The 24,104-nt window shown below is 49.5% G+C and overlaps 2 protein-coding genes across 5 annotated transcripts in view; one reads left to right on the top strand and one right to left on the bottom strand.

Annotated features, from left to right (window-relative positions):
* Positions 1-16,141, bottom strand: part of ENTPD5 (ectonucleoside triphosphate diphosphohydrolase 5) — a 66,868-nt gene extending 50,727 nt beyond the window's left edge. Inside the window, exons 1-2 of one of the 3 annotated variants that reach the window (XM_088447507.1) lie at positions 16,048-16,141; positions 210-323 (exon numbers count right to left, since the gene is read on the bottom strand). The gene's annotated coding sequence lies outside the window, so the exon portion shown is untranslated. Of the gene's footprint in view, positions 1-209; positions 324-14,590; positions 15,110-15,444; positions 15,470-16,047 lie in introns of those variants that run through there. The other 2 variants (XM_088447509.1, XM_088447508.1) reach the window with 2 other exon arrangements.
* BBOF1 (basal body orientation factor 1) overlaps positions 16,083-24,104 on the top strand; it is a 56,563-nt gene continuing 48,541 nt past the window's right edge. For both annotated transcript variants that reach the window (XM_088447506.1, XM_088447505.1), the window contains exons 1-5: positions 16,083-16,261; positions 18,172-18,421; positions 19,982-20,047; positions 22,198-22,341; positions 22,431-22,511. In XM_088447506.1, the coding sequence (XP_088303632.1) occupies positions 16,131-16,261; positions 18,172-18,421; positions 19,982-20,047; positions 22,198-22,341; positions 22,431-22,511 (672 nt within the window). In that variant the 5' untranslated portion in view covers positions 16,083-16,130. The remainder of the gene's footprint in view (positions 16,262-18,171; positions 18,422-19,981; positions 20,048-22,197; positions 22,342-22,430; positions 22,512-24,104) is intronic.

The following is a 24,104-nucleotide window of genomic DNA, read 5'->3' as shown; positions in this document are numbered from 1 at the left end:
AATGCGATCAGTTATACAGAATTACAGTGCTCATCTATACAGACCCCCCCCCCGACCTGTGTGATGCCATGAACAGGCCTCCAATGCGATCAGTTATACAGAATTACAGTGCTCATCTATACAGACCCCCCGACCTGTGTGGCCATGAACAGGCCTCCAATGCGATCAGTTATACAGAATTACAGTGCTCATCTTTTTCTCTGACTCACCCGTCACAGAATGCGCCAAAGCCAGTATACTGCGCTGTATCCAGCACGATTGTCACATCCCATATTTATATAGAGAAGTGAAATTCCATTTGACCTCCAAATAACACAGGGAACCTGAAAAAGGATGCAAGAAATTATTATTATTTAATATATAAAGCTGGAGAAATGCAGGTCATCCAAGAAAGTGACTCCGAGCATTCGTTCCTGAATGGCTGGATGATCATTTAAAATAATAAATGAAATATACTGTTCACCTAGGCAACGCTCAGCGTGGGCAAACTGCGCACCTAGGCAACGCTCAACGTGGGCAAACTGCGCACCCAGGCAACGCTCGGCGTGGGCAAACTGCGCACCCAGGCAACGCTCGGCGTGGGCAAACTGCGCACCCAGGCAACGCTCGGCGTGGGCAAACTGCGCACCCAGGCAACGCTCGGCGTGGGCAAACTGCGCACCCAGGCAACGCTCGGCGTGGGCAAACTGCGCACCCAGGCAACGCTCGGCGTGGGAGTGACTGGGGGCTGTGCACACCTGGACGGAAGCTTAAAGACGCCTGTTTTCAGATGTAACTTTTGCACCTAGTATAGAGCTGGTGCAAGGGAACACTGATGATGATGTGTTTTGTCATCTATATACCCTGCTGCCACCCAGTTACGCTCATTCAGTGGCAAGGAGAGTTGCATACGACACAGAGTTACCCATAGATGCATAGGCTCAGCTCCAAAGCATAGTGTCAATAAAAATCTGCCAAATCCATCCATAAAACAGACTCTGGTGCCACTCTGCGCTGGTCACATCGTCCCTTATGCGTCATTTAATCAATGTATCGCCCGGTCACAGTTTCCTATTGCTGTTGTAACCTTCCTCATCTAGTTCTATAATCAGAATCATGCCCAGGACCGTGCCTTATGCTGGGCATACACCATACAATTATCTGTCAGATATCTGTCCAATCTGGCTGGTTGGAATGAAAACCTGGTAATGTATGGGAGCCAATGACAATCGACTATTTGCTCACAAACACTGGAAAACAGACAAAAAATGGTCGTACAGACAAATTGGTTAAAACACATGAATTTTACCAAATTTGAACAATTGTTTTTTCGGCTGTTTTCCAGTGTTTAAAACCAAATGATCAACTGACAGTTGCTCCCATACATTACCAGGTTTTCATTCCAACCAGCCAGATAATTGGACAGATAATTGTATAGTGTATGGCCAGCATTACAAATATCCGCTTGGTGATTTGAATAAAGTATTGTCAATAAGTACTGTATGATTCATAGATCTGCCAATTTGTGGTCAGACAACATTTTATTAGTATGTTGGAGTGCAGATATGCTCTGACTTTCTGTGCCTCTGAGGAAGCTGGAATTTATTGACAGTGAAATGCGTTAGCCGACCTGCACTGACAACGAAATGCTTTAGCCGACCTGCACTGACAACGAAATGCGTTAGCCGACCTGCACTGACAACGTAATGCGTTAGCCGACCTGCACTGACAACGAAATGCGTTAGCCGACCTGCACTGACGAGTGGATCGATCAGTGGATTCTTTCTTTGCCACTGTTTCTATTATAACAGCTTCTCCATTGTTTTCACATCTGCCATCCCAAGCAATCAGTGTACTAGAGGATCCAGCTGCAGGGCAAAGTGGTACTTCACTAAAGAGGACTTCACAATCCTTCATCCATGGGGCAGGTAACAGCCTTCTATTTGCTGGACTGTTTATATGGATGTAGTAGGTTTAAATCCCGACAGCGGCAGCCCGGCAAGGGTGAAATCCCGATCGTCCCAAAGGTAAGTATAGCTAACCTAATTCCTCCCCCTAACCCTCCCTTAGGGGTGCCTATCCCTAACCTCCCCCCCAAGTGCCTAAACCTAACCCCCCCTTCCCCGCCGTCTAAACCTAAGTCCCCACGGGGGTGCCTAACCCTAACCCCCCCTTCCCCTAGCCTAACCCTAACCTCCCGGGGAGGGTGCCTAACCCTAAGCCCCCCCGGGATCCCTAAACCTAACCCTCCCCCTGCGGCTGTCCGCGCCCAGCATCACTTCAATCGGGATGCCGGGCATCGGTCTTCCGGCGTCTGAAGAATGACAGGTGTCTAGATTTAGACGCCTGTCATTAGTACCACGCTGGGATTAGAACACCTGGAAGCTGGCGGTCGGGATTTAGACCATTGGCTTCCAAACTACATCCTGTTTATATTATTGGACCTTTAACTGCAATACCATCAGCATTAAACCTTGCCATTATAATTTTCATACCCTCCAAATGGGTTTATTGGAAAGGGAATTATGACAATGGGGGAGATGGACTAAGCCTTGGGGAAAGAAAGTGGAGATAAAGTACCAACCAATCAGCTCCTTACTGTCACTTTACAGACTGTGTTTGAAAAATGATAAGTTAGTAGCTGATTGGTTGGTACTTTATCTCTGTCCACTTTTATCTGTCTCCCAGGCTTAGTACATCTCCCCCAATATGTGATATCACTATTAGACAAGAACCCTGCTGCCATTCTAAAAATTGTCCACATTGTCTATTGGACCACAAATCTGCTTTTTATTACAATTTGACATTATATGTGTTTAATAAATGTTTATCTTATATCTCTCATTCACGCCTTTTAGAATTTGTATACTAATATACTGTACTATCTCAGAGATTAATGAAGAAGAGTATATACCTCTGTGCGGTGTCATGGTCTCCTATTTATGCACTCTAATGATGGGATCATGGCCACAGACAGTGCTATGATGAGCAGGGATTGTAGTATGTTTGTTACTATGGTACTACAATATGACCAATATTATTACTGGTGCTCCCTTCAGTATACTTTATGTATCTGTTTCACCTGTGGCTGTGCCAATCAGATGGAAAGCCGACGTACGTTTCACCTAGACTCCCCAACTAGTGCAATAGGTATACAGATAAAAGGTATAAATGGAATGTTAATGGAGACCTGCTCACCCAATCCGCAAAGCCCTCCCTGACTGTTGCAATGACTGGTGAGACTAATCCTCTTTTGCAGGGTGCAGGGGCTGCAGTAAACAGTTATTGGTTGATTACACTTGTAAAAGGTGCATATCCACTACATGACATGTAATCGTTCATCATACTGTACAGGGGATAATGTTCCCACACTGAACGATATGTCAGCCGAGCGTGCACAACCTGTCCATCTCGTGCACGTTCAGGCAATGACAAACGATGACATAGACCAGCGGGAACGCGCATTGCTGGTTGTTGCCGGCATTTTACTGCACGATTAGTGAACGATAACGATGTCGTAATCGTTCAATCGCTCATTTTTCTCGTCTAGTGGATACGCGCCTAAACTCTGGATTGTAGAGGAAATATTAGCCACCTGCCTTTCCAATGTGTGCATTGTATGGCTGCTCCCTAACTTACTGTAAGTTGCAGCAACCAGACTATTAATTACTCTTCTTTATTTTATACTCGCTGCACAGCATTTCAGTCTATGGCCGCCGTTTATCAATGATCGGTTTTCCAACGCGATCAGGGCATGCCAGTAACGCCCATGATCGCATTGCAAAAAGCCATCCTATCGGCCAGATGTATCAAAGGGGACATGCGGGAGACGGGCTCCGAAAAAAGCTCGCCCCTGCGATGTCTCCGGAGAGACTGCTCATGCACATCCGCCATAGCCGGGGAGGGTTCTGGCACCTCTGCCAGCTAATAGTGCGCGGGTAATGTCATCTTCAGATGGCGTTAGCTGCGGGGGCCAATATCAGAATGCATCGCATTCCGGATATTGGTAAATTTGGCAGCATCGCATCCCCCATAGAAACCTATGGCGAATGCGGCTGTCAGCGGTAATTGAGGGATCGCAGCAGGTACCGGAGATACCAACGGGGGATATTTAGTATTTGAGTTAAACCCCCCTCAAATACACTTTGATAAATGGGCCCCTTGGTCACTGAATGCCATGTGCTTTCACCCACTAATAAGCATCACTGTGGAGGTGGGAACAGAAGAGAGGAGGTAATTAAACACCTGCCAACAGTATAGCTCTCTGTTCTCATGTTACTGGAAAGCTCTTTACTGAACAATAGTTGTAACTCTGCTGGGGGGAGGAGAGAACTCAGCACAGAGCGCTCTGCTGGGGGGGGAGGAGAGAACTCAGCACAGAGCACTCTGCTGGGGGGGGGAGGAGAGAACTCAGCACAGAGCGCTCTGCTGGGGGGGGAGGAGAGAACTCAGCACAGAGCGCTCTGCTGGGGGGGGAGGAGAGAACTCAGCACAGAGCACTCTGCTGGGGGGGGAGGAGAGAACTCAGCACAGAGCACTCTGCTGGGGGGGAGGAGAGAACTCAGCACAGAGCACTCTGCTGGGGGGGGAGGAGAGAACTCAGCACAGAGCACTCTGCTGGGGGGGGAGGAGAGAACTCAGCACAGAGCACTCTGCTGGGGGGGAGGAGAGAACTCAGCACAGAGCGCTCTGCTGGGGGGGGAGAGAACTCAGCACAGAGCGCTCTGCTGGGGGGGGGAGGAGAGAACTCAGCACAGAGCGCTCTGCTGGGGGGGGAGGAGAGAACTCAGCACAGAGCGCTCTGCTGGGGGGGGAGGAGAGAACTCAGCACAGAGCACTCTGCTGGGGGGGAGGAGAGAACTCAGCACAGAGCACTCTGCTGGGGGGGAGGAGAGAACTCAGCACAGAGCACTCTGCTGGGGGGGAGGAGAGAACTCAGCACAGAGCACTCTGCTGGGGGGGAGGAGAGAACTCAGCACAGAGCACTCTGCTGGGGGGGGAGGAGAGAACTCAGCACAGAGCACTCTGCTGGGGGGAGGAGAGAACTCAGCACAGAGCACTCTGCTGGGGGGGGAGGAGAGAACTCAGCACAGAGCGCTCTGCTGGGGGGGGAGGAGAGAACTCAGCACAGAGCGCTCTGCTGGGGGGGGAGGAGAGAACTCAGCACAGAGCGCTCTGCTGGGGGGGAGGAGAGAACTCAGCACAGAGCGCTCTGCTGGGGGGGGAGGAGAGAACTCAGCACAGAGCGCTCTGCTGGGGGGGGAGGAGAGAACTCAGCACAGAGCGCTCTGCTGGGGGGGGAGGAGAGAACTCAGCACAGAGCGCTCTGCTGGGGGGGAGGAGAGAACTCAGCACAGAGCGCTCTGCTGGGGGGGAGGAGAGAACTCAGCACAGAGCGCTCTGCTGGGGGGGGAGGAGAGAACTCAGCACAGAGCGCTCTGCTGGTGGGGGAGGAGAGAACTCAGCACAGAGCGCTCTGCTGGGGGGAGGAGAGAACTCAGCACAGAGCGCTCTGCTGGGGGGGAGGAGAGAACTCAGCACAGAGCGCTCTGCTGGGGGGGGGAGGAGAGAACGCAGCACAGAGCACTCTGCTGGGGGGGGAGGAGAGAACGCAGCACAGAGCACTCTGCTGGGGGGGGAGGAGAGAACGCAGCACAGAGCACTCTGCTGGGGGGGGGGGAGAGAACTCAGCACAGAGCTCTCTGCTGGGGGGGAGGAGAGAACTCAGCACAGAGCACTCTGCTGGGGGGAGGAGAGAACTCAGCACAGAGCACTCTGCTGGGGGGGGAGGAGAGAACTCAGCACAGAGCACTCTGCTGGGGGGGGAGGAGAGAACTCAGCACAGAGCACTCTGCTGGGGGGGAGGAGAGAACTCAGCACAGAGCACTCTGCTGGGGGGGAGGAGAGAACTCAGCACAGAGCACTCTGCTGGGGGGGAGGAGAGAACTCAGCACAGAGCACTCTGCTGGGGGGGGAGGAGAGAACTCAGCACAGAGCACTCTGCTGGGGGGGAGGAGAGAACTCAGCACAGAGCGCTCTGCTGGGGGGGAGGAGAGAACTCAGCACAGAGCACTCTGCTGGGGGGGAGGAGAGAACTCAGCACAGAGCACTCTGCTGGGGGGGAGGAGAGAACTCAGCACAGAGCACTCTGCTGGGGGGGAGGAGAGAACTCAGCACAGAGCGCTCTGCGGGGGGGGAGGAGAGAACTCAGCACAGAGCGCTCTGCTGGGGGGGGGGGGAGGAGAGAACTCAGCACAGAGCGCTCTGCTGGGGGGGAGGAGAGAACTCAGCACAGAGCGCTCTGCTTGGGGGGAGGAGAGAGCTCAGCACAGAGCGCTCTGCTGGGGGGGGGGGGAGGAGAGAACAGCACAGAGCGCTCTGCTGGGGGGGGGGGAGGAGAGAACTCAGCACAGAGCACTCTGCTGGGGGGGGGGAGGAGAGAACTCAGCACAGAGCACTCTGCTGGGGGGGGGAGGAGAGAACTCAGCACAGAGCACTCCAATATCTGCTTAGGTCCCTTCATTTCCAGCAGCAGCCACAACCTCCACAGGTTTCCATAGGGGTTGGAAAGCTTTCAGGTTAACCGGTCACTTCACTCCGAATACATCGTAGGGACCTGCATGTGAATGTGAATAATATAAATATATATATTCTATAGAGGAAACATAAACTGGCACTCGGAGTCAGCATAAGGTCAAAGCATGGTGTATTACATCAAATGTTTTCGAGGTCACCACCCCATCATCAGGACAGAATACATACAAACGTTTGATGTAATACACCATGCTTTGACCTTATGCTGACTCCGAGTGCCAGTTTATGTTTCCTCTGGATGTTCTTTGCTACACTGGATGCACCGGAGCAAGTTGCTTTCAATTTCAGTAGAGTGCCGGCAGACTCTGTTTTCTTTCTTTCTTTCTCTCTCTTTTTCTGTCTCTCTCTCTCTCATATATATATTTATTTTTTTTATATTACATTTAGGCGGCATTATCACATACTACAATGCGATTTTGGGTGCTAATATCATGCCCAGATTGCATTGAGAAAATGATTATTGATAAATGGTCCCATTAGAGAATTAATGGATCTATTTACTAAGCCTTGGATGGAGATAAAATGAACAGAAATAAAGCACCAGCCATCCAGCTCCTAACTGTAAATTTTTTTAAACACAGCCAGTGACATGGCAGTTAGGAGCTAATTGGTTGGGACTTTATCTCCAGCCAAGGCTTAGTAAATAGACACCATAGAGGAAGATGTATCAATCTTTCTATAGAGGGGAGAAGTGGACCAGCGAAACTGTTGCCCATAGTAACCAATCGGTTTTGAGGTAGTATTTATTAAGTACATCCTATAAAATGATAGGCAATAGCTGATTGGCTGCTATGGGCAACTTCTCCACCTCTCTACACTTTAGAAGGCCTCATACTTTCCCCTCCCAGCGAGGAGCAATATCATTGGTCACATCACAATATTGTGCAGTTGTGTAATGTCGGCTGCAGGGCATAAAGGGGGCGATTCAATTCAGCGCAAAGTTGGATAGCTCCGAGGAGTTCCCGGATCTATTCAATTGACCGCGCTTTAAACTCCCGCCTAGAGGATTTCTGCCTCCACCCTCCTGCGGTACAGTACGAGCGGAAATCTGGCTAAACTAGTGCCGTGATGCCGAGAATGCAGGTTACCGAGACTAACCACACCCGGCTTAAGGGGCGTAAGTGGTATCTCCTAAGTGCAGGACGCGATGGGGACAACTGAATACCTCTGGGAACTTCTTCCCTGCGTTATACATATCGCGCTCAATTGAATCGCCCCATAGCGAGATATCACCGTTCTGCAATACACGGAACATGACAAAGTTGAAAATGAAATATTAGCAGGAGATAACAGTCAGCGGACTAATGGCCCGGGATAGACCATGATAAGGGCCAGGCCACAGACCTGATTAACAGTCTCTAGTTGACTAGGACAGCCGTAACCAGCCAAGAACCAATCACTGGAGGAAGATACGGACCAATGGGATCAAACAAAGCATCAATTATGTGGTACTTGTAGTTATTCTAACATAAATATTTATATATCTGAGTGCAGGAACAAATTAAGAACAGTCTATAAATGTCCCCAGGGAAGCTAGGTGTTAAAACTAAGCTGTAACCCAACCTGGGCCCAACAACTAAAGAGAGAAAATTACCGTGACCTATTAACCCATGATAAGCTGAGCTGGTGCAGGTGACCTATTAACCCGTGATAAGCTGAGCTGGTGCAGGTGACCTATTAACCCATGATTAGCTGAGCTGGTGCAGGTGACCTATTAACCCGTGATAAGCTGAGCTGGTGCAGGTGACCTATTAACCCATGATAAGCTGACCTGGTGCAGGTGACGTATTAACCCATGATAAGCTGAGCTGGTGCAGGTGACGTATTAACCCATGATAAGCTGAGCTGGTGCAGGTGACGTATTAACCCATGATAAGCTGAGCTGGTGCAGGTGACCTATTAACCCATGATTAGCTGAGCTGGTGCAGGTGACCTATTAACCCATGATAAACTGAGCTGGTGCAGGTGACGTATTAACCCATGATAAGCTGAGCTGGTGCAGGTGACCTATTAACCCGTGATAAGCTGAGCTGGTGCAGGTGACCTATTAACCCATGATAAGCTGAGCTGGTGCAGGTGACCTATTAACCCATGATAAGCTGAGCTGGTGCAGGTGACGTATTAACCCATGATAAGCTGAGCTGGTGCAGGTGACCTATTAACCCATGATAAGCTGAGCTGGTGCAGGTGACTTATTAACCCATGATAAGCTGAGCTGGTGCAGGTGACCTATTAACCCATGATAAGCTGAGCTGGTGCAGGTGACCTATTAACCCATGATAAGCTGAGCTGGTGCAGGTGACGTATTAACCCATGATAAGCTGAGCTGGTGCAGGTGACCAATTAACCCGTGATTAGCTGGGCTGGTGCAGGTGACCTATTAACCCATGATTAGCTGAGCTGGTGCAGGTGACCTATTAACCCATGATAAGCTGAGCTGGTGCAGGTGACTTATTAACCCATGATAAGCTGAGCTGGTGCAGGTGACCTATTAACCCATGATAAGCTGAGCTGGTGCAGGTGACGTATTAACCCATGATAAGCTGAGCTGGTGCAGGTGACCTATTAACCCATGATTAGCTGGGCTGGTGCAGGTGACCTATTAACCCGTGATTAGCTGGGCTGGTGCAGGTGACCAATTAACCCGTGATTAGCTGGGCTGGTGCAGGTGACCTATTAACCCATGATAAGCTGAGCTGGTGCAGGTGACTTATTAACCCATGATAAACTGAGCTGGTGCAGGTGACCTATTAACCCATGATTAGCTGGGCTGGTGCAGGTGACCTATTAACCCATGATAAGCTGAGCTGGTGCAGGTGACCTATTAACCCGTGATTAGCTGGGCTGGTGCAGGTGACCTATTAACCCATGATAAGCTGAGCTGGTGCAGGTGACCTATTAACCCATGATAAGCTGAGCTGGTGTAGGTGACCAATTAACCCATGATAAGCTGAGCTGGTGCAGGTGACCTATTAACCCATGATAAGCTGAGCTGGTGCAGGTGACCAATTAACCCGTGATTAGCTGGGCTGGTGAAGGTGACCTATTAACCCGTGATTAGCTGAGCTGGTGCAGGTGACCTATTAACCCGTGATTAGCTGAGCTGGTGCAGGTGACCTATTAACCCGTGATTAGCTGAGCTGGTGCAGGTGACCTATTAACCCGTGATAAGCTGAGCTGGTGCAGGTGACCTATTAACCCATGATTAGCTGAGCTGGTGCAGGTGACCTATTAACCCGTGATAAGCTGAGCTGGTGCAGGTGACCTATTAACCCATGATAAGCTGACCTGGTGCAGGTGACGTATTAACCCATGATAAGCTGAGCTGGTGCAGGTGACCTATTAACCCATGATAAGCTGAGCTGGTGCAGGTGACGTATTAACCCATGATAAGCTGAGCTGGTGCAGGTGACCTATTAACCCATGATTAGCTGAGCTGGTGCAGGTGACCTATTAACCCATGATAAGCTGAGCTGGTGCAGGTGACGTATTAACCCATGATAAGCTGAGCTGGTGCAGGTGACCTATTAACCCGTGATAAGCTGAGCTGGTGCAGGTGACCTATTAACCCATGATAAGCTGACCTGGTGCAGGTGACCTATTAACCCATGATAAGCTGAGCTGGTGCAGGTGACGTATTAACCCATGATAAGCTGAGCTGGTGCAGGTGACCTATTAACCCATGATAAGCTGAGCTGGTGCAGGTGACTTATTAACCCATGATAAGCTGAGCTGGTGCAGGTGACCTATTAACCCATGATAAGCTGAGCTGGTGCAGGTGACCTATTAACCCATGATAAGCTGAGCTGGTGCAGGTGACGTATTAACCCATGATAAGCTGAGCTGGTGCAGGTGACCAATTAACCCGTGATTAGCTGGGCTGGTGCAGGTGACCTATTAACCCATGATTAGCTGAGCTGGTGCAGGTGACCTATTAACCCATGATAAGCTGAGCTGGTGCAGGTGACTTATTAACCCATGATAAGCTGAGCTGGTGCAGGTGACCTATTAACCCATGATAAGCTGAGCTGGTGCAGGTGACGTATTAACCCATGATAAGCTGAGCTGGTGCAGGTGACCTATTAACCCATGATTAGCTGGGCTGGTGCAGGTGACCTATTAACCCGTGATTAGCTGGGCTGGTGCAGGTGACCAATTAACCCGTGATTAGCTGGGCTGGTGCAGGTGACCTATTAACCCATGATAAGCTGAGCTGGTGCAGGTGACTTATTAACCCATGATAAACTGAGCTGGTGCAGGTGACCTATTAACCCATGATTAGCTGGGCTGGTGCAGGTGACCTATTAACCCATGATAAGCTGAGCTGGTGCAGGTGACCTATTAACCCGTGATTAGCTGGGCTGGTGCAGGTGACCTATTAACCCATGATAAGCTGAGCTGGTGCAGGTGACCTATTAACCCATGATAAGCTGAGCTGGTGCAGGTGACCAATTAACCCATGATAAGCTGAGCTGGTGCAGGTGACCTATTAACCCATGATAAGCTGAGCTGGTGCAGGTGACCAATTAACCCGTGATTAGCTGGGCTGGTGAAGGTGACCTATTAACCCGTGATTAGCTGAGCTGGTGCAGGTGACCTATTAACCCGTGATTAGCTGAGCTGGTGCAGGTGACCTATTAACCCGTGATTAGCTGAGCTGGTGCAGGTGACCTATTAACCCGTGATTAGCTGAGCTAGTGCAGGTGACCCATTAACCCATGATAAGCTGAGCTGGTGCAGGTGACTTATTAACCCATGATAAACTGAGCTGGTGCAGGTGACCTAATAACCCGTGATTAGCTGGGCTGGTGAAGGTGACCTATTAACCCGTGATTAGCTGAGCTGGTGCAGGTGACCAATTAACCCGTGATTAGCTGGGCTGGTGCAGGTGACCAATTAACCCGTGATTAGCTGAGCTAGTGCAGGTGACCCATTAACCCATGAATAGATGAGCAAGTGCAGGTGACTTATTAACCCATAACAAGTTGAGCTGGTGTAGGTGCAGTGGCGTAACTAGGGCAGGGCGAGCGTGGCACGTGCCCTGGGCGCCGTGGGACTGGCGGTGCGGTGGGCCAGCGCCGGCCACGGTACCGGACCGTCCTAGTTACCCAGTGTAGTGCCGACCACAGCGAGTGTGGTCAGAGCTACACATTTACACAGGACCAGCGATAGGCTTCCCAGCGCCGGTCCTGTGCTGCACAGCCGAGCCCCTTCCCTCCCCCTGAGCGCTTGCCCAATAGGAGGAGGGTGAGAGGCAGGCGGGCTCAGGCTGTGCTAACACACATAACCGCCGCGCGGCGGCGATGTTTGTGTTAATCAGCAACCAATGAGAGTCAGATAGACTCTCATTTGCTGCTGCAGCACCCACTGCAAGAGCCGGGCTCCTCCGGTGGGTAATGGGAGAGACGTCATGACGTCTCTCCCATAATGCAGAGCACGCCAGCCCAGGAGGGCTGACGTCGCGGCGGAGGGAGAGGGAGCAGGAGCGTGGATGCAGGTAAGTTTTATTTTTACTTTATTTTTTTGCTATGTATTTGGGGGGCAGTAATCGGGGGACTACTACTGGGGGCACTGCATAGGAGGGACTGCTGATGGAGGCACTATATACGGGGCTTACTACTGGAGGCACAATGGACACTGCACTGGGGGCACTAAATAAGGAGCACCACTATAAGGGGCACTGGATAGTGGGGTCCACTACTGGGGGGTTGCATAAAGGGGATTACTACTGGGGGCAATATATATGGGGAACTAATGGGGAGCTGCACAAGAGGAACCACTACTGGGGGCACTGTATAAGGGGCACTACTGGGGGCCTGCATAAGAGGGACCACAACTGGATGCACTGCATAGGGCGGACTGTATAAGGAGCACTACAGGGGTTAAGGTGCATATGGAAAGGAATGTTAAAAGTGACGAGAAAGGGGGATGTGTGTCCTGTTGACACGCCCCATTGTTAAGTGACCCCGCCCTTTGTGACCACGCCCATTATTGCCGCATGCGCATACTGGGGGTGGCCTCCATTTTAAAATTTGCCCTGGGCTCCAAATACCCTAGTTACACCACTGTGTAGGTGACTTATTAACCCATGATAAGCTGAGCTGGTGCAGGTGACTTATTAACCCATGATAAGCTGAGCTGGTGCAGGTGACTTATTAACCCATGATAAGCTGAGCTGGTGACCTATTAACCCATGATAAGCTGAGCTGGTGCAGGTTATCAGAACTTTGTACTCATTCCTACAGTGAGATAAATGAGGCTTCTTTTACATATTTGGATGAAGTTTTTGGGAGCTATGAAGGCTCAGTACATAACAAATAATTACATAACACTAAACATTAACCAAATGTAGCAGCATAGGAGTCCGTACAAAGGTTCTAGCAAGTCACCCAGGAAGAGAGGGCACAATCACATAATCCAAAAACACACGTAATAGGTTTACTGGATTCTGACAAAATCTTTGCATAGCTGTCTATGATGTAGGCCAGTGTTTCCCAACCTCAGTCCTCAAGGCACACTAAAGCTGCATACACACCTAGAGATTTTCTGTCCAATCAGCCAATTAGTTGATTGGTTGGAATGAGAATCTGGTAAGGTATGACAGCAAATGACAATCAGCAATTTGCTCCGAGAGGCCGGAAAATGGACAAAAACTGTTGATTGAACAAATTGTTTAGATCAAACATTTCACAAACTTGTCTGACGTCATTTTCATCTGTTTTCTGGCATTTAGGAGCAAATTGCTGATCATCAGTTACTCCCAAACGTTAACAAATGTTTCATCCCAACCAATCAAATAGTTGGCTGGTTGGACAGAATCTTTAGATGTGTGGCCAGTTTTAACAGTCCTGGTTTTAGTGATATCCATGCTTGAGCACGAATGGTTAAATCAAAATAACAAAGTACTAATTAAGACAACTGTGCTCAAATATGGCTATCCTTAAAACATGGACTGTTATGTGCCTTGTGGACCGTAGTTGGGAACCCCTTATGTAGGCAATATAGATTGTTAGCTCCAGTGAATGACTGAAACACCCTCTGTAAAGCGATGTGTAATAAGTGTGTGCGCTATATAAAAACTGTTAATAGTGATTACAGCAGTAAGTCAGTCTGTGGGCTGTATTCATGTTTTATTAAATACTAACGACCATGGGAGCAATTTCATCTCACCAAAGCCTCCTATGTCTCATTACAACCTACGCCATAGCCCCCTGCATCTCACCACATGCCCCCTGCATCTCACCACATGCCCCCTGCATCTCACCAGTGTCACCACAACCCCACTACTGCTACCCTGCAGCTAGCTGGGGCCCGGCCACTGGGATGTGCTGGGAAGCGCAGGAGGATTATAGATGAGATATTTGTATTGCAGCTACCGTAAGAATTATCCGCAGCATGTCCCTGGGGCTGGGGCACCTGGGCATATTTCTGCACCCCTCCCTAATTGCCGAACATGGTGATGAGCAATGTTCTCTTTGCACAGTGGGCCTGATTCAGAGGCGCTCGCAAAAAGTGAGCGCTCGCTCTAAATCAGGGCGGCCGCTTTTTTTTTTGTCCAGCCTCCTGGCCGCTCGCTAAGCTGTGAAGGACCACCCACAGCTTTAGCGGGCGGCCAGGTGATGGTCGCAACCACCGGGCTTGCGACGAGACCCTTGTGGTAGGGTCTCGTTCCCGCAAGGCCCAGTGAACTTCCTGCTCTAATAGAGCAGGAAGCTCACTACTGACATCACGTGTGATGTCAGCAGGGTAGTCCCCAAACGGCAGGCGTTCCTTCGGGAATGCCTCAATTTTGCCAGCCACCCCCCCCTCCCTGCCTACAAAAAGGGGCGAGCTGTCGATCAACATCGACAGCGGCCCCTTTTGTAGCGAGCCCCGGAGCGAAAGAATTTCGTGCATACTGCTCGGGCCATCGACCCACTTGCGAGCGGGTATGAATTAGGCCCAATGTACCCTGTATTTCCTGGGCTTCCTGTTGAGCTTCCTCGCCGTGGTGCCCCTGTCTGAGAACAACACTCACTTTCATGAGAGGTGCCTCCTGTCACCGATGTCCTGTGGCTGAGCGGGAACATTACGCTGGAGAGGGAGCACTTCACGGTGGAGGAGAGGTGGCCAGAATCCGTCTGCAGGTTCAGTGTAGGGATAAACATCGGAATCTGATGGTTACTAACCATCAATGTTTTTGTTCCTATGGTAGTGTTTTTACAATTTGATGGTGGCAGGCCGATGTTTGCCACCATCAAATGGAAATCATTCGATGGTATTACAATTGTTAGGGGGGGGAATTTTCATTCATGATAGTGTGCCTACCCTGGCTCCTTCCTGGCTACAGTGTCTGCATCAGGGCATCTTCATGGGTTCGTTGAAGACTGTCCCTCACTCTTTGTCTGCCTCAGACGTGACCCTGTCACACAGCACACAGGGTGACGGGGCCGCTCTCACACAGCACACAGGGTGACGGGGCCGCTCTCACACAGCACACAGGGTGACGGGGCCGCTCTCACACAGCACACAGGGTGACGGGGCCGCTCTCACACAGCACACAGGGTGACGGGGCCGCTCTCACACAGCACACAGGGTGACGGGGCCGCTCTCACACAGCACACAGGGTGACGGGGCCGCTCTCACACAGCACACAGGGTGACGGGGCCGCTCTCACACAGCACACAGGGTGACGGGGCCGCTCTCACACAGCACACAGGGTGACGGGGCCGCTCTCACACAGCACACAGGGTGACGGGGCCGCTCTCACACAGCACACAGGGTGACGGGGCCGCTCTCACATAGCACAGGGTGACAGGGCTGCTCTCACATAGCATACAGGGTGACAGGGCCGCTCTGCAGATTATCTTGCCTATCAGATGGGTTACTGACCAGTGTGCCAGGCTGCAGGGGCTTCACCAGGAACTTCCCCTCCATCCATATCTCCTCCACCACCCCCAGTGCTCAGCCTCTCTAAAGTAGCAGTCATGGGCTCTCTGACTTCTCATGCTGCTTGCAATGCCTCATGGGATTTGTAGTTCAGTGTCTGAGCAGTACAAGATGTACTACAAATCCCATACCTCTCCTCCTTCTCTGGCTGTCTGGATCCTGTACCTCGGGCTGACAGCTGCCTGCCTGTGACTGCCGCTTACAGCATGGAAGGGGATCTAGCTGTTACCCTTAGTTACAGCATGCCCTTCTCTAGTCAGGATCTAGTAGGTGGGCGGAGCTGGGGCTGTATGTTACGGGGGGGCGATGGCCCTTATCGCCCCCCCTGGATCAGTGTAAGGCCACACACACTCCCAGAACGTGACTACGGGGGCTGAACGGCCTAGCACATAGAATGGTCTGTCCTCAGGGTCATCACACGCTACCGAGTTCCAACCATCTCTGGAAACGTCAGTACAATAACCGGTCATCATGAGCTGCTGTGCGGGTGAGAAGCCACAGGTGCAGGATGTCCGGATATCCTGTGACTGACACCTCTCATCTCACCTGCTGTCACTGTGGCTGCACCGCCCACACTGGGAGCCGGCCGGTATCTATCACTGCCAGCAACTTCCGCTTCCGGACACGTGATGCGTTTTAGGTTACCGTGGCCGTTCCCATGGTTACTGCAGGAGCCAGGTATAAACATATTCTATAACAACGAAGACAGCGCTATGGCCGTAATCCGGAGGAAAGCGGCCCGGGGCAAGAAAGGAAAAAGGTGCCTGTTACCCCCAATAACACTGCTCCCTACTATTACTGTTAACATTGCTCCCTACTAACACTGCTCCCTACTAACACTGCTCCCTACTAACACTGCTCCCTACTATTACTGTTCCCTGATACCATTGCTCCCTACTAACACTGATCCCTACTATTACTGGATTACTGTTCCCTAATACCATTGCTCCCTACTAACACTGATCCCTGCTATTACTGTTCCCTAATACCAGTGCTCCCTACTAACACTGATCCCTACTATTACTGTTCCCTGATACCATTGCTCCCTACTAACACTGATCCCTACTATTACTGGATTACTGTTCCCTAATACCATTGCTCCCTACTAACACTGATCCCTACTATTACTGTTCCCTAATACCATTGCTCCCTACTAACACTGCTCCATACTATTACTGTTCCCTAATACCATTGCTCCCTACTAACACTGCTCCCTACTATTACTGTTCCCTAATACCATTGCTCCCTACTAACACTGATCCCTACTATTACTGTTCCCTAATACCATTGCTCCCTACTAACACTGATCCCTACTATTACTGTTCCCTAATACCATTGCTCCCTACTAACACTGCTCCCTACTATTACTGTTCCCTAATACCATTGCTCCCTACCAACACTGATCCCTACTATTACTGTTCCCTAATACCATTGCTCCCTACTAACACTGATCACTACTATTACTTCTCCTTAATAACATTGCTACCTACTATCACTGCTCCCTACTATTACTTCTCCTTAATAACATTGCTACCTACTATCACTGCTCCCTACTATTACTTCTCCTTAATAACATTGCTCCCTACTAACACTGATCACTACTATTTCTTCTCCTTAATAACATTGCTCCCTACTATCACTGCTCCCTACTATTACTTCTCCTTAATAACATTGCTCCCTACTAACACTGATCACTACTATTTCTTCTCCTTAATAACATTGCTCCCTACTAACACTGATCACTACTATTTCTTCTCCTTAATAACATTGCTCCCTACTAACACTGATCACTACTTTTACTTCTCCTTAATAACATTGCTCCCTACTAACACTGTGCCCTACTAACACTCCTCCCTACTAACACTGTTCACTACTATTAGTTCTCCTTAATAACATTGCTCCCTAACACTGTGCTCCACTAACACTGTTCCCTACTATTACTGCTCCCTACTAACACTGATCACTACTATTACTTCTCCTTAATAACATTGCTCCCTACTAACACTGTGCCCCTCCTGGCACTGCTCCCCACTAATGCTGTACCCCCTCCTGACACTGCTCTCCACTAACACTGTGCCCCCTCCTGAAACTGCTGCCCACTAACACTGTGCAACCTCCTAACACTGCTCTCCATTACACTATTATCCCACTAACACTGCCCTGCCAATGCTGGTCCCCATAACACTGCTCCCCTTTGACATTCTGCCCTCCCTCCAACACTGCTCCTGCCATTTCTCTACCCAGCCAGCACTGCAGACATCCCCATACTGTACCCCGCAGATATTGTGCCTGTGGCCTTATTGCACCCCAGTAATAATGCACAAGCGCTGTCTATTGCTCTCCCACAAAATGATGCACCCTATATCACCTTTGGTAACACTACACATCTCAATAGCCCTCTAATTCCGGACCACCTTTTTAACTCTCACAGGCCGTGTTCCCCAAACGTACACTATTCCTTGTTATTGGAGGATTTTAGTGCCCGTGACTTTATACATTTTCAGTGATAATCTATTGGTGTAATCATTATATAATATAGTTATCGCAGGTTCTCTAAGCTACAGGTGTATATAGGGAAGTAAGAGAGCACAGAGGCTGGATGGGACACACAGCTCCACGGGATGAATATAGTATTTCTGCAAATAGAAAGTAACATTGTTCTTTAATCAGGAAGAAGAAAGCTGGAAAACATGAAACTAAAGCGGATAAACAGCAGGAGGCAGAGAGGGCGAAGGCGAATGTGTCGTTATGGGAGTCCAGGCTGAAGGCAACTGAATTCTCCAGATCAGAGTACCGGGATGCTGCGCGCTGCCTGGCCCGGAACAACGAGCAGCTGACCAGGAACCAGTATCAGCTGGAGAAGGACATGTTGGATGTCATTGGGTTTATGAAGAGGCAGGACATGGAGAAGGATGAGCTGGTAGCCTTCTACTGTCCTTCTCTCTCTCTCCAGTCTTAGGGCCTGATTCAGACCCACTCGCGAGCGGCTGTCCGCTCGCAAGTGGGTCGATGTTATGGACTGAGCATGCGCACGACGGAGGGAGCTCCGTCGTGCGCATGCGCCAGACGTGACGAGCGAAGGAAAGTCCTTCGCTCGTTGTGTCCGATCAAAGGGGGCGTGCTGTCAATGTTGATTGACAGCACGCCCCCTTTGGTAGGCGTTCCGGGGGCGTGCCTCCCTGACGGGGGCGTTCCCACGGGAACGCCTCCCGTCAAAAGCCGGCCCACTGACATCACTAGTGATGTCAGTGGGAGTGATTTTGGCTCTGATAGAGCCAAAATCACTCCGGAGCTTGCGGTTGAAAACCTCAACCGCAGGCTCCGGCTCGCAATTTCGATGGTCGCGATGGTCACGACCATCGCGGCCATCAAAATGCACGCTCGTATAGCCTGTGGGTGGTGACCCACAGCTATACGAGCGTCCAGGAGGGCGCTCCATTTTCATGGAGCCCGGCCCTCATTCAGAGCGTACGGCTCTGAATGAGGGCCTTAGTTTCCTTCTGCTGTTTCCTCCGTTATCTCCACTTTTTGAAAACCCTGTGGGCAACAGACAAAGCATAATTCATACAGCTAATAACAGGCCCTGATCTGTTCATGGTTGTGCCAATAAAATCCAATTGGGTGGTATCTACGTTTCTACTATACCTACTGCGGGGTTCTACATCTCTACTAACCCAACTGTGGGGTTCTATATCTCTACTAACCCAACTGTGGGGTTCTACATCTCTACTAATCCAACTGTGGGGTTCCACATCTCTTCTAACCCAACTGTGGGGTTCCACATCTCTACTAACCCAACTATGGGGTTCCACATCTCTACTAACCCAACTGTGGAGTTCTACATCTCTACTAACCCAACTATTGGGTTCCACATCTCTACTAATACAACTGTGGAGTTCTACGTCTCTACTGCCCCTACTGAGGGGATCTACATCTCTACTACCCCTACTATGAGGTTCTACATTTCTACTGCTCCTATTGTGAGGTTTTACATCTCTTCTACCCCTACTGTAGAGTTTTACTTTCTATTACCCCCTACTGAGGGAATCTACTTATCCTACTGTGGGGTTCTACATTTTTACTGTTCCTACCGTGGGGTTGCACATCTCTACTAACCCAACTGTGGGGTTCTATATCTCTACTAACCAAACTGTGGGGTCCTATATCTCTACAAAACCCTACTGCGGGGTTCTACGTCTCTACTGCTCCTACTGAGGTGATCTACATCTCTGCAAATCCTACTGTGGGGATTTACATCTCTGCTGCCCCTACTGTGGGGTTCTACATCTCTACTACCCTTATCTGATATGGTGTCATTACTGCCCCTACTATGGGGATCTACATTAATACTTCCCTTGCTCTCAGATCTCTGTATTATTACCACTTCTCTCTGCTCAGAGATGTCGGACTCTTACTAACATCACTGATAGACGGATTTGTACATCCTTCAGCTGTCATTGTGTTCTTTCTGTTCCTAAAGATCGAGACATTGAAGCAACAACTGGCATCAGAGAACAAACTGGCTGAAGAAGAGCGAGAGAGGCTGGTGGGTTTATATACAGACATATACACTCTTACTTTGATTGCATGGATGCCCTCTTCCTCTATGGCCGCACAGATGCACTCTTCCCCTGTGTTCCCACGGATGCCCTCTTCCCCTGTGTTCCCAGGGATGCCCTCTACCCGTGTTCCCACGGATGCCCTCTTCCCCTGTGTTCCCACGGATGCCCTCTTCCCCTGTGGAGCCACGGATGCCCTCTTCCCCTGTGGACACACGGATTCACTCTTCCCCTGTGGACACACAGATAGACTCCTCCCCTGTGTTCCCACGATTTGCACTCTTCCCCTGTGGACACACGGATGCCCTCTTCCCCTCTGGACACAAGGATGCCCTCTACCCCTCTGGACACACGGATGCCCTCTACCCCTGTGTTCCCACGGATGCACTCTTCTCCTGCGTTCCCACGGATGCACTCTTCCCCTGTGGACCCACGGATGCCCTCTTCCCCTGTGGACAATCGGGCCTCGTTTTGGCTCAATCCCGCTCCTCACCCATGTAGTAAGTTATGGGCAACCGGTGGCCCTGAGGCCCTCCCAACCCTTGCTTGCAGCCCCATGCTTCGTCCTGCATTGTTATATTTGTTTGCTATAGTTTGTAACACTTGTATAAATTAACTGTTCATATGATATTACAGATAGGTGTCTCTTTCATGATTAAATATATTCATTTAACTTACCGGTGAGAATATGAGTAAAGAGCAGAGCTTTGAAATTAGAGGGCTGCCCACTGAGGCCCCTAAGTGTATCTGTTAGCCTATCACTGATGTAGAACACCAGCACAGTACGTCTGGCCATTGGAGGGTTAACCATCGATGGTCTCCATCCATAGTGCCATCGGTGATTAGCATCAGTGGCATGAAACCGATGGGTTCACCCATTACTGGGTGTCCTGCACACGGGCGGTGGGCCAATGGGGCTATGCTGCACGTTGGGGGTGGGACTAAACTCTGTGCCCCTTGTACTGACTAAAAAAAAAACATTGCTGCCACTGTGCCATCGTTGGCTGAGAATCATCAGATTTCTGCCATAGGGCCATATTCAATTTGAGGCGAAAAGTCCGACCATCGTCGTTTTTTCCTGGGATTAAGTATCGGGCGCGTGCCCGCTTATCCCCATATTCGATTAGGAATCAGCGAAAACGGGACCCGGCGGAAAGGTAAGAATCGCAAAATCCTGTCACTTTTGGGGAAATCAGCATGTCACCCCCTAGAAGATGGTCTGACATGGGGGATCACTATTGGTACCCCCGATTTGGCCTGCTGAAGGTAATTGGGGTCTTTAAATAGCCGTGGCCAGTGCATAAATGCGGCTTTGAAGAAGTGGTGAAGAATAGCACTTAGCTTTTTGTGGGGGGGGAAACTAGTCCCATCAAATTTGGGGTGCATGAAAATGGGTACAAGCATATTTTTAAGTCCCTAAAGTGATTTTTTTTTTAATTCTTCAAGAAACCATCTGGCGAAAAACACCTGCCGCATACGTGGGGACCCTCCCTGAGTCATTTTCGCTAGTTTAGAAGTTTGGTCCCCAATATATATTTTTTCGCCCCCAAAATGAAAGTACAGTTTTTTGGGGTGTCCTGAGGAATTTTTTAAAAACATTTTTGTCAAAGATTACTTTTAGGGGACATTCCAAGGGGTGCAGGCTATTTTTTTTATTTTAAGTCTGCACCCCAAAACCCCAATTCTGCACTTTTTTTCGCCATCCTATGCAGTAGTGAAAACTTATCCCCGGTTTTCGCACCTTTGAAATTGAATATGGGGATAAGTGAAACTGGCGAAAATGACATCATCGGTGATAAATTATCGCCGATAACAGACTTTTCGCCCCAAATTCAAAATGGCCCATAGATGGAACAGCCATCAATGATTGTTAATCATCGATGGTCGATGGCCATCCCTACAGCACAGCCTGCACAGCTCAGCCCATGTTCGGACTTGCAGAACTGTAAGGTTACATAAACATGAGTACATGCGTGACATCATCGAGGTGTTTGTATTTTGTAACTTTGCAAATAACCCTTAATGTAACTTTCAGAGAACACATCTCCTGTATGTGAGGACGCATCCTGTTTGTATTCCTATGTGGAACATTCTGTATTACATCGCAGCCTTCCTTAGATAATCTGTCCTTTCACAGGTGACAACACATAGAAAACAGGTCTCTGATCTGGAAGAGAAATGTGCGCAGAGAGCCGCAGACATGGAGATCCTTCTGTCTGAGCTGAAGTTGATGAAAGAATTCCGCAGACGCAAGCCGGAGCTGGAGAGAGAGCTGGACGAGGTGACGCATGGCCCCTTACCCTTCACCCTATGTTATGGAAGGGCACTTACCTCTGGTGCTTATTCTACCTACATGTCACTCCCCTGCAGGTTAAGGAAAATCTTCACAGAGCCAACCAGGACCATAAAGAAGCTCTGAGCAACATGGAGAGACGCCTCCTTCAGGAGAAGGTAAGATGTTCATGCTGGGACTGCGGCCTGCATCAGGCACGCCATGACATAGATTTACATAGGTCATACGTAACCTCATCATCCATACAGATGGCAACGAGTTATTATCTGAGAACTGTTCACATTATTACATTTACAGTACATGGCGCCTAGCGCCGATAGTCCATATGAAAATGGCGCTGCAGCACAAGGAAGTAACCGCCGTCTTGACCTTGTGGGCCGGGTCTCCTGCTATAGGTCCTATCTGTGAGGAATTTGTATGTTCTCCCCCTATTCGCTGTGTTTCCTCCCATAGTACAAAGAAATATTGTGACCGGACGCCTTTCGCCTAGGCCGTCACTGGTCACGGGTTAGCGCTTTTGGACTCCCACTCACCGTCAGTGACCGACTGTCACTGACTCCGCCCACTGCGCCGTGGGCGTGTAACGATGCTGCCACCACCAAACTCTACCATCGGCGTTTGGAACCGCTTTTTACGTTACTCTCAGGCTCCTCACTCGGCACCTGGAACCGCTTCTGCTTCGTATGCGTTTGACTAGCTGCGGCTACACCCCCTGATTGGTGTCGGCTGAATCCTCCTGATCCCTCGCAATGGACCAGGTCTGCACGGTAGCTTGGCAGAGGGCTTGAACTTGGAGACACTGAGTTCTTACCCAGAACAGCCGGAGAACGGAATAGCGTTTGGCGCAATTCTGATAGTCGCAGGATTGAGATACAATTGAAGTCAGGCAAGATGTTTATTGCTCAAAGTCTTGAAGAAGACTCGTCCTTCCGGATGAAGGGGTACATCGCCTACAAGAAATCTTATCAAGCAGTTCTTCTCCTGAAAGAAGTTACAGGGTTGTACACATACAGGGCTCACAGTCCCTCTTTTTAGGTCATTCTTACACCCAACATTACAGGGGGCAAATCCACCCTGTGTTCCTTCTAGCCAATCAGGCTATCTCAGAAAACATAAATAAATACGTCTTACATTTCACAGAAATTAAATCAATTTCCTTGATACCACCCAAAAACATTTGGTTTCCTAAGCACAAACTGATTTATCATACATTATACGGTCTCCTAAAATGTTGATATAACATTTCACAGGAAATGGTAAATGACATCCTTATCAATCAGTTTGGCATTTCCAACCTTAACACATTCAGCTTTTAGAAGTGGCATCCAAAAGGATCTTCTTAAAAACAAATTGTCTTTTCAAAAGTAAGTTCTGTATCTGAAGTGTTTGGCTACATGACACCATTCACACCTTCCAGCCAGAGTTCACTGACCACAACAGGTCTTCCTATCAGACCTCCTGCTAGTTTCTGCAGACACAGAGGCTGGTCATGTCATATTCAGGCATATATTCAAGAAGTGCATTTTCTCTACAAAATATACATGTAAACCATATAGTGCATAGCCTATTAAATATACATTGCTTCATGCACTAATGCATTGCAGATCAGCTACAGTGCATTACAGCAATACATATATACTTTAATACAGTTTATTATAAACCATGTGCAGTGTGCTTTTAGACTGTCCTTTTAAAAATGGCGCAGTGGCATGAGGGTTAATCCCCTCAATGCCTTGGCAGCCATTTTAATC

The sequence above is a fragment of the Taudactylus pleione genome, unplaced genomic scaffold (assembly GCF_031769625.1).
Source record: "Taudactylus pleione unplaced genomic scaffold, aTauple2 ptg000433l, whole genome shotgun sequence".
NCBI classification, from domain to species: Eukaryota; Metazoa; Chordata; class Amphibia; order Anura; family Myobatrachidae; genus Taudactylus; species Taudactylus pleione.
Note: the sequence above shows the minus strand (reverse complement) of the source record. Positions and strands in the feature narration are given on the sequence as shown.